We start from the raw sequence: 11,006 nt of genomic DNA on the forward strand, positions 1-11,006 counted from the left end.
GTTACTATATTATCGGTAGCACGGATAACTCCGTGCTACTATGTTATTTTTTATGATGCGGTTTCTAAATCGACGATCGGCTCCGTTAAACTTGATATATATTATTAAAAATATTTAAAAATTAAATTTTATAATTTTTTGACATTATTTATATATCAAACAAATAGTTTAAAAATAAATGGCTTAAAATAAAAATCTTATAAAAATGATGATGAAAGACTTGAATTTAAGACCAGAGATTTCAATAAAACTTTAAATAGTGAAGAGAATTTTTTATAAAAATTTCATCTGCTTTTGATTATTTTATACGGTTAAATTTACAAACACATCACATCGGTCATTAAAATTATCAATTTTTAAATATTTTGATTACTAGCCAGATAATGCAGAAAAAATATAAAATTATGGTTCTAAATATTTTTAATAGCGTAAATCATGTCTAACGGAGCCAATCATCAATTTGAAAGCCATATTATCGAAAATAACTTGATAGTACGGAAAACTCTTTGTTATTGATATATATAGAACTAGACTGGAATACTATTAATACCACAAAGCTATTGCTACTATTAGGTTTTTGGCTCTTAGATAAGTGTACGGTTAAGATGAAGTGGGCCCCATAAGATTGGGTGAGTTATTGGTTTAATAGTATAATCTAACGAGTAAAAATAATTTAATGATTAAATCTAACGATAAAAAACTCGGTAACACTAAGTTTTTGATATTATCGATAGTATTCCAGCCGAACTTTCTATATATATATATATATATATATATATAATTTAGGGAAAATTGAATGGTGATCATAGAGAGTAGTTTTGACAGAGTTGGAGGCGTCGGACACGTGTCGCGACGTCCGTAGCGGAGCATCTTTAACGTCGTGTGGCCTCCACGCGCCCCACGAGAAAATCAGAAAACAGTGCGGTTGTAACGCTCAATTTGTGCCACGCATATTAGCATGCACAAAAATAATATAATAAAAATATATATATAGAATATTAATAATATATAAATATTCATTTACTATCTATTTTATAATAATATTTTAAGGTTTAAAACCGACGGCGATTTGAAAATAGCGCACAACGATCGCTGCTGATTGGTTGAATCAGTGATATTAGATATTAAATTTTTATTTTAAATTTTATTGTATATAAAAATATGATTATATTATTATTCTAATGTTAAATATTTAATTGTGAAACATTGACTTTTAGATCAAGTGAAAACGAGCTTTCACGTCTCACTTTTCACAAAATTAATATATGGTATAATAGAATATAAAATCAACAAAATGTGTTTAATTAATTTTTAGAGTGAGCTGGATACAAGAGGCGTGTGGCTGCCACAAAATGTGTTTACTACTATATTTTTTTTCATAAGAAAGAGAGGAAAAAAAAAAAAAACAAACAACAGAAAGAGTCGAAGAATCACAGAGGATAATATGTGTAATCTTAAAAATTAACCAACTAAAAACAAGAATATTATTGCATATATTCATCCCATAAATTACTATATATTATTGTTATTGTGTAACGTATATTTTTTATCGTTAATATTTTTAATGAGCCAATATTATATCTATAACTACCATTTATGTTAATACTAATAGATATCCCACGTTTCAAGTTCAATTTCCATATACATATAGAAGTTATATTATCATATTTTTTTATTTTATTATCTCTTTTATTAATATACTCGTAGTAAGGCCTATTGAGAACTACAAACTCTATCATTAGGCTCCTTTTGGATGAGAACTACAACTCACCAAACAGTACAAAAAAGCTTCAAACAAATTTAATATTACATGCATAGACAAGTTTTTCTCCTTCAAAACCAGTGTCTTCTTTCTCTGATTAGTGGTACGATCGAATTTTTTTTTTCCAGAGAATCTAAATCAATTTTGCGTTTGTCCTCCACGAGCTCAATTAATAAAAGATTTGGTAGGTAATTGCTACAAATGATTCAGACACGGGCCAGAAACATTTGGTAATTTAATTATATGTAGGGATTCTAGAGTTGGATTAGTTTGTCGCTTTTGTCAACTTTTTTTATTTGTAATTTTTTGCCATTTTAATGCTTACTAATAATGTGTAACAGTTATGAATTTAAAATCTCACTTACTAGGGTTGGATTACTGGTGCAATCTATTTGGTCCAAATGCGCACAACTAACTCTCAGAAGCACTTTAGGGGGAAGTGAATCATGAAAAATTTTAAATTTCAAAGATTCAAAAGTTAAAGCACAATATATGCACATATTAAACAGTATAGAACTACCATATTATCCAAAGCATAAAGACGCTGGTACTTCAAACTTGTTGACCCTTAAATAGTATTTCTGACTTGTTGATCCTTAAATTAAAGATCGCAGAACTAAGATGATAGTAATCCCCCCTACAATTTAGTGGTTCCCCCACGGTTTAATGATCCCTCTAGAATAATAGTACTTATCTAAGAGTTCGAAATGATCAAATAAATCGATCCAAAGGTTAAAAAATTAGAAGCACCACATGAATGGTGTTTTCGAAAGCAGCATAGCCGGACTCTATTAAACAACACTTTCAGGGGGTAAATTAGAATTTACGACCATTTAGAAATAAAACAAATAACAGATGCAAATAGAAAAGCACATCTACCAAATTCAATTTCATACATTGGAACCCTGCAGACAACATAATAAGTTCTCAATGGCTTAACATAATGATTCATTACAGAGACAGGTCGCAAAAGCTTAATAGTTTTAATGAATCCTCCCATACTGCCAAAAAAGTAGAAAGATTCGAAAACAAGAAAGGAAACAATTTGTATTCTTTGATCTAATCTGAAGGTCCGAGGCTCTCAGATATACAGAGTTTCAATTGCTACTAATTTCAACAGCAAGCTTTGTCAGAATGGATCTTTTCCGATTTATAAAAACTGAGAATGGCCCCAAGTGAGGTAAAATTTTATACGCAGATCGCCCGACTTTTCAAAACATACCAAGGTCCCTAACTTTTTGTCATTTCGTACAAATCCCTCGCCTTTTTAGGTTATTCTTTCATAGAAATCCCTACTGAGCATCTTTCAGTAGAGACTTGTAACATTCTGTTATCTGCCGCCCCTTTTTTGTGTGTTCACTCGTGTAAACTTTCATATGAAGATCCCTTTTTTCTTTTCTTTTTTTTACATAAAGTTTGCACGGATAATATGTAATCAAGAGAGAAGTTATCACTGCCCATTAAAAGATGCTCAGTAAGAATCTTTTACGAAAGGAAATTTCAAAACTACAGAATTTAAACGGAAAGATGGAAAGCCGGTTTTTCTTGAAATTTTTTTCAACAGTCGGGGGCCTGCTTACAAGTTACCAGTGTCGAGCTGGAGAGAATCTCAGTCGCGTTTCACAGCCTTTGCTAGATAAGCTCTCACAGCAATCACTGCAATATAGGAAGTAATCGTAATGCTCATTCCACCGACGAGGATTATACGGTCATAAGTCGCACTCTGCACTCTATAAACCCTAAGGCCGATTGTGTTCCAAAAGCTTTCCGTCCATATAGGGTCTACTGCTCCCATAGGATCGGAAGAATTTGGGGGCAGGACATGCCACCAGTTGTCTTCGAACTTAAGCCTGGTTGAATAGGCTGGAACGTACCTGAAATAGTGAAAAATTGGTCTTACAAACCGTCAAGGGACCAACTTCATACTAAACCCTGATTTAACCCTAAAACTATTTTGGCAGGGGGCGGGAGAAAACAAGAGAAAGCACAAAAAGAAAGAAATGACAGGAAGGTCCTTCTGTCAACTCTAATCTTTAACTACCAGAATTGTCAGAGTAAAAGCCAACGATTGCATTAAACAATAAAATGGCAGAGAAGAAAAAAAAAGAAATTACCTGGTTGTAGATTTAACGCATCGGCCTTTGCCCTCAATTTCCACGCCAATACATATCTCACCTACATTACTGCACTCTCCCGCACATGAACTCGAAGTATCCCTCTTAATAGAAGTTCTGTCTGCCAAGAAGTTCCAGACAAATCTAGAAGTATCATCGGCGTATTGAGGAAATTGTGTGTCAGGGGGCGAGTCGAGGAATACACCAACATAGTGACACGGGCAAATGTTGCTTGGAGAAATGTATTTTCTTACTATGCCACATGATAGACCCGGTTCACAAGTCAATAGGCATCCTATTAATTCATCGACCAATGAGACATTGACTTTTATAGAGTTCAGTGCCATGAGATTCAGCGGCAAGTCACCGGCTGTAAGAACGTATAAAGAACGGGCCACTAGAGCGGCCGCAGCTGCTATTGATGAAGAGTTGATGTTTGCTGCATTTTAAAATTATCACATTATTGTGAAATTTAAAGGAAATACTGATTTGGTATAATGTCAATGATTGATGGATTACGAAGTTACATGGATCATCAAGATGGCTATGGTAAAATCTGTTGATGAAAGAAGAATCAAAGTCCTCCAACACAACTCCAGAAGTAGACGAGCTCTGGTAAGAGAGTCAATATTAAGGACATACTGAAAATAGTATAAATAAAGCTATTTATCAGTTAGTACTAAAAAAGATCTCAGTTAGACCAACCTTTCTAAGAAAAGTCATAAGTGAAGATGGCGGAATACCGGGATTTGATGTGTCTGCAGTTTTGACTTTGACATTGTCTGAACCAAGTGATATGCTGGCACTTTGGAGGGCACTAAGAATTTCTTTCGTGAGAGATGATTTCTACAGAAGCAACAAATGGGATTCTCAATCACTTAAAAGCCTCCAACCATTCATCAACAATAGTTCATTCCAGTAACATAATTATATTGCGTACATAACATGCTAGTGTTCTTGGGCCAGTAAATACATCTTTTATATTTCTTTCTCAACAATTGCCCTTTTCTATCATAATCCAACTATGCATATTTACTGAGTCATCTCTTTAATTCATGTTTCTCTTAATTCCAATTTATCAGGCTATGGATCTGGAGATTTAAGAAATATAAATGATTAATACAGTTATTTAGCACTCATTATAAAATAAATGTCTAATAATATCCCTAACGCAAAGAGATATATTAGGTAAAATGTAGAATTTACTTTAAAAGAAAAGTTCATTTATAATAACATATTACTGTGTAAATTGGAAAAATTCTTAGCGGCCAGAATATGGCATACTCACCCCTCCTGCGTGTGCATAAAATGTTGTACCCCCTTGAACTAAGCCCTTGCCAACTGAACCAACCTCAAGTACCTAAACAAAATTAAAGAGGAAAAAGTTATTTCCAAAATAGATAAATAAAATATGAAAATCATACTAATAAGGAAGCAGATAGATATCTGATAAGAGAAGAGACCAAAGGATGCAACCACTGTCGAAATAATCAATACAGAATTACTCAACAAGTAAAATTTCTTTTGCCAATGGAACACAGAAAACCAATTTAAAGAAGAACAATGATCACTCGTATACAAATCTATTTTAAGAACTGTTCATCCATGTATAATATTTTATTATTTATCGCTTCAAGAAGCTTGAGTGGGATCCCATTTTAAGGCCTAAGCAAAAAAGCACAGGCAGAAGCACTGATCTTAAAAGCATCATCCCGGTCTAGAGTGTTGCAAATTTACTTGCGAGTTCATCCATTAAAATTTGCAACAGAGAAAGCACAACTTGATGGAATTTACCTTCAAAAAGGCACTTGTTAGGTTTACACACTCAAAAGGGTAAAAATAAAATTTGAAATTACAAATGTTCGCATTAATTACTACCTGCTCAACCAATGTGTTGTTAAGGCCATTCACCGAATCTGTACCCATCTCTAATTCCTGTAAAAATTTTCGGCTACCGAGATAACCCCATGCCTCTCCTGTGAAAACTGCAAAAACAAGCTGCATATAGATATATATAGCATTAAACTTCGATAGCAGAAACATAAAATGTTTGAAAACTGGGTAAAAGAATCATAGAGAATTACACATCATACTACCATCATTATACTGAGAAAAATAAAATGTCATGCAACTAACAACGTAGCTCTAAGAGCTACATTGTCCATTAAATCTTTATATTTTTATGGTCATTCACCTGTTAATAACTATAAACAACGTAGTATAGTTTTATACACCTCACATGTTTCATCAATAAGCTGCCTAAACCTACTAAGGCAAATCAACATATTACTTGGCCTTACCATTCACTACTATAGGACTAATCAGAAGTCGGCAAGTATTGAAATATTTACAACAATGTAAAGAATATTTTCTTTTAAATGCATCTCTATGTAATGGGTGGTGAACACAATGTGATTAATCAACTATAACAGCCTTAGATTTCCAAAAGTACAAACCAATTATGAATGATGCTATAACTATGAACTTACAAGACACACCGACAAACTAGTCCATTGAGGTATACAGATGGCTACTAACAGATGTGAAGAAAATCTAATAGCAAGGAAGATAAATAAAGTTTAATTTCTTACATATTTATCCTTGTAAAAACACCGCTTTTAAAAACTTATTTTAATACAAAACAAACAAACTCCCATGAATTTGGATTATTGGATGATCCCCAACTTAAAATACAGGTATTTTTGTAACAAACTGCACTTTCAAGGAGCACATAATATATATCTGTTTTACAGGATTATATATATAAATAATGACTCTGCAACAGGGTATATGTAAAATAACAAACTGTGATCATATATACCTGTTTTTTAAGCTTATCTAGACCCTCAACATTAGAAAGAGCGTCAACTGCAGTCAGCAAAGCAATCAACCCCTGAACAATCAAAAATTAATCCTTGTAGTCCTCAAGCAATAAGTCAAAAGTGACCAATAAAATAAGTACTTCGATACAATTAACTTACAGATATGGGAGAATCAGCTCCGAGGCTGCGATCACGAAAAAATGATGCAGAATCCAGGGATGCAATGGCCATTACTACAGGTTTGAGCGGTTTCATCAATGAAGCATTGATTGGCGGTAGCGAAGACCATACACTGCCCTTGAGGTGTCAGAATCAATGAACAGGAATAAAGAAGTTGCAAGCAGTTAAGCTTCAACATGCTTTATCAGAATGTTTTGACTTCTTATTACCCAAATAAAAGAAATTGAAATTAATTGACTCAAATCCTCAATAGCAAGTCTAATATAACTATTATATTTCCCAATGTCAAATGAGACAGACAAAGATGTTCAAAGAAAAGTACTACCCAAACTGCAGAAGGATAAGATGTACGGATAGTCCCTTATTATCCCAATATTGTGACTTGGTTCTTGAACTTTTCAGATAAAAATTTAGTTCCTGAACTTTCTTGGATATTTCAATTTCATCTCCCGCTGAAAATATAATCCAACTCCTTCCTATAAATGACCATTTTAACAATTTTCTAAATCATTAATAGGCTAACGTATTTTCAGATTATTTTTTGTGGCCAAGGATGGAATTTCAATATATGAGTAAATGTAGGGACTAAAATGTCCTGAGTGAAAAGTTCATAAAGTAAGTCACAAATATCGCATTAGTACAAGGAATAAAGACTATACGGCAAAAGATATATGCAGAATGTTCTCACACACGAGAGAAAACTCACCTATAGCCTCCTAGGGGTAGACAAGACTGTTCTTTCAGGCAAGATTCTGAATCATGAGTTCCAACTTTTGTGGTCTGAAGTCAATTCAATGTGGAGAAGTCCAGTTATTTAACTTAATAAAATCTTAATATTGCCAAATTAGGCATATTGAAAATACTTAAATTGCAAACCTGCATGACTAGGTCAAACTCAGCAACATGTGCTGGATATTTGTTGTTGCTCTCGGCATCATTGTTTGCAATCTGGAAGGACAACAAAAATAAGTCAAGCTATTCACATACATAACCAAAGAGGTGGATCAGTACCAAAACTTGAGAGTTTTTGATAAAAATTGCACTTTCAAGCAGTATATATAGAATTTCATATTTGCAGGGGTATATATGTTAAAGCAGTAAATAGATGATTTTGCAGAAAGAATTGAGTAAAAAGCCCCTAATTACAGTCCTACCAGGTAGCCAACAGCACTCTGCACACGACAACTCATACAATGCAGCAAAAGAGGGTCTACTTCCAAACGGAGGGGGGAAGAATAAGAAAAGGGGGGAATGCAACAAGCACTACTCTCAACCAAAAGGAAAACAACAATGAAGAGAACCACAATAAAAAAGGCAAAGTACCTCTTGCAAAATTAATGTGCTCTGCGCTGAGAGTAAAAACACAGGAAAGTTGTATCGGTTCCACATAATACCAGAACCCTACATAGCAAGATCATCATTAGAGCTTTTTTGCAGAGACCATTATAATAACTTTAGTTTTGCAGGACACAACACAAGTTTGCCAATAGGGTGGTAAGAGGTAAAATCCACCTCAATTAACTTACAACAGGATTCCATTCATAACTGTGGTTCTTATATGGTGCAAAATCAGCTTGTGGAAACTTTTCAACAGGCGAGAACCCTATATTGTCAAAAATTTTAAACTTTCATTTCCTCTAATCATGAAATTCAGAAGTGAAGTCACAAATGGAAGCTTCAAATGTAAATAAACAAGGTTGATGAATATACATAAATAACTGACCAAATGAATTATTCTGCTGACCACTGGACTCAACCAAAACGCCAGCAACTTTTTTGGAAAATTCGAGATCACTCGAAACCCTGAACAACAAAAGCGGAAGTTTACTAACTTTTGAGGGGAATTTCATGGCTGCATACGGATTATGTAACAAAGTATAGATGAGAAATAACATGAAGACATTGACTGATTCACTTGATCAATACCATTGCAGTAGGAAGAAAACAATCAACAGAAACCGCTAAAAAATAGTGATGTGATCTGAAAATGACAATTTTAGTTTTAATCCGTTCTAAATGAAGTACAAAGAGATTTCAAAAGCAAGAGCACCATGCCTCTGAAAGAAACTTTGCATCAGTTCCAAGGGGAGAAAAACTGCAGATGAACGATCCAACTGATCATGATTGTTTCCAAATCTCACAATCGGCGCAATGATCTTCTCGTTGCCAGGATCTGAAAATATAACGATGAATGATAATTGATAAATCATCTTATTTTCGAATATGCGTAAGATGCGATCGATTTCACAGCGATAGTATATTATAGGAAGATTTTATTCATCAAAGGTCATATCGAGTTATATTTAATCCTTGCTAATTTATCACAGTAAGGACCTTTTTGGTCCAGTTGGAGCTTTTACAAATGTGTTATTGGTGTAGATTTGTCCACAATAGCACTAAAAGCTTTTTCGTTGAAACTTGAAACACCCAACAGAACCAAAAATTACAAATTGGAGCTTGTACTTCTCGGCTTTCGTACTTTTAGGCCAGAAAACTTATTTTTAGATTCCCACCCAAAGTAAAACCTCTTGAATTTTTGTTTGCCAAATGGTTGTCTGCAGCTTCTAGGAACCAAGAAGCTATTTGAGAAGCCATACAAAAGGCACTAAATATAACATTAATGTTGGAACTTCAAAATACAATTGAAACAAATTGTGCACACTTACTAGCACAGCCAATTTCACCAGAGAGATTCAAAAGCCTCACACAAGGAAAACTTTCCATATTTAGGTACATTGCCTTCTCAAGATCTGGAACTGACTCCAAAGTGCCAATAGCTCCTGGAAGTTTAAAGGTAAGTATCTTATTAAAGTAGAAGAGTTGTAAGAAGCTAACAAGCAACCTGAAAGAAAAACGTGGCATCCCAAATGAAGAGTTGATTTGAATTATTGAATAAAAAGAACCACAAAAATACTTCCTAAGAAGCATTTCACCAAATGGATCGAAAGCGAGTAGCGTCTTCTCCGTAGACGAACACTAATAGATCAAGATGGTCATCAATTTTCTCAGCAGTCCAAGACTCCGGGTATACTGTGCACATGTAATACTTGGAAAATGACAAACCCGAACAAATGAACATGCTAAACACTTCCGAAACAAAAGGCAAAGCCCCTCAGACTCAGCACAAATATCATCCAAAAACCTTTCTCACTATAACTATAACTCTGAGAAGTACTTATAAGCTACAAGCCTCAGACAATCATTTGCATCTCAATACACACACCTCCATTTGCCCAGTAAAGCAAATTACAACAAAAATAGCAACCTTACAAGCTACTCCATCCGATTAAAAAGTGCATCGAACAGTAAGCATAATCAACAATTGAACTTAACAAATCTCCCTACTCGGACTACGATCTTAGTGCAATCAGTTAACATCTTAGCAAGCCAAATAGTACACAAATTGATCCAAATCGCAGCGCGGAGTTTCGATTTTTCCATCTATGAACTCGTTTCTCCTCAAATTACTCAAAAACTAGGGATTTTTACTACTATTTCGTTCGATTGGATCGAGAAGAACACCATGAATTAGAGAGCGGAGGAATCGAGGGGGAGTTACCCGGGATCGAGAAGTGGAGGAGACCGAGGAGAAGCGAGAGGGAGAGGGCGCCGAGGAGACTCCTCGGAGCCATGGCGAAGGGGAGAAGATGCCCTAGCGATCGTGCGGGAGCGAGCGCTCTCGCTCGTTGGAGGAGGAAGTTTTTAATCGACCAAATAATCCCTTAAAAAAAAAACCGAATAATTGAATTTAAAATTTCTAAATTTTAAAAAACTAAAATAAGCCTAACTTTTGTATAATTTTAAGGGAAAACTTTAAAAACTCCCGTGTGGTTTCGTAGTCCTCGTAGTCCTCTATGGTTTAAAATGTATCAATTTGTTTTTCTGTGATTTTTTTTTCTCTTTTCCTTATCAATTTTATTTTTTTTTTTCTTAAATCAGTGACAAAGTTAAAATTAAATGATATTAAAATAAATATTTGATAAATCTAGATGGGTATCTGAAGTTTTTTGTATATAATTTAATGAAATATTAACGAAAAAGCTACCGAAAAATTAAAAACGAAATCATAGGGGACAATTTGATACATTTTAAATTACAGAGGGGAAAAGTGAGAAACTACCAAACCGC

General features: G+C 34.2%; 1 protein-coding gene across 1 annotated transcript; it reads right to left on the reverse strand.

Moving 5' to 3' along the window:
- LOC109725738 (nicastrin) lies at positions 2,631–10,592 on the reverse strand. The gene is made up of 16 exons (XM_020255063.1): positions 10,438–10,592; positions 9,545–9,658; positions 8,934–9,051; positions 8,602–8,681; positions 8,405–8,481; positions 8,202–8,279; positions 7,755–7,826; positions 7,585–7,658; positions 6,858–6,990; positions 6,698–6,769; positions 5,755–5,874; positions 5,165–5,236; positions 4,582–4,722; positions 4,404–4,488; positions 3,877–4,315; positions 2,631–3,636 (listed from the first exon to the last, which is right to left on the reverse strand). Exons 1-16 carry the CDS (start codon positions 10,508–10,510, stop codon positions 3,372–3,374), a joined length of 2,013 nt encoding a protein of 670 aa, XP_020110652.1. The 5' UTR covers positions 10,511–10,592; the 3' UTR covers positions 2,631–3,371.

Source organism: Ananas comosus, linkage group 20, assembly GCF_001540865.1.
Source record: "Ananas comosus cultivar F153 linkage group 20, ASM154086v1, whole genome shotgun sequence".
In the NCBI taxonomy this organism is placed as follows: domain Eukaryota; kingdom Viridiplantae; phylum Streptophyta; class Magnoliopsida; order Poales; family Bromeliaceae; genus Ananas; species Ananas comosus.

What these genes read in the sequence shown, in the direction of transcription:
- LOC109725738 (XM_020255063.1), bottom strand. Translation starts at nt 10,510, where the DNA reads ATGGCTCCGAGGAGTCTCCTCGGCGCCCTCTCCCTCTCGCTTCTCCTC. An exon ending in CCTCCACTTCTCGATCCCGG is followed by an intron (nt 9,659 to 10,437) that starts GTAACTCCCCCT and finishes TTAAACTTCCAG; the next exon opens with GAGCTATTGGCACTTTGGAG. An exon ending in GCACATTAATTTTGCAAGAG is followed by an intron (nt 7,827 to 8,201) that starts GTACTTTGCCTT and finishes TTGTCCTTCCAG; the next exon opens with ATTGCAAACAATGATGCCGA.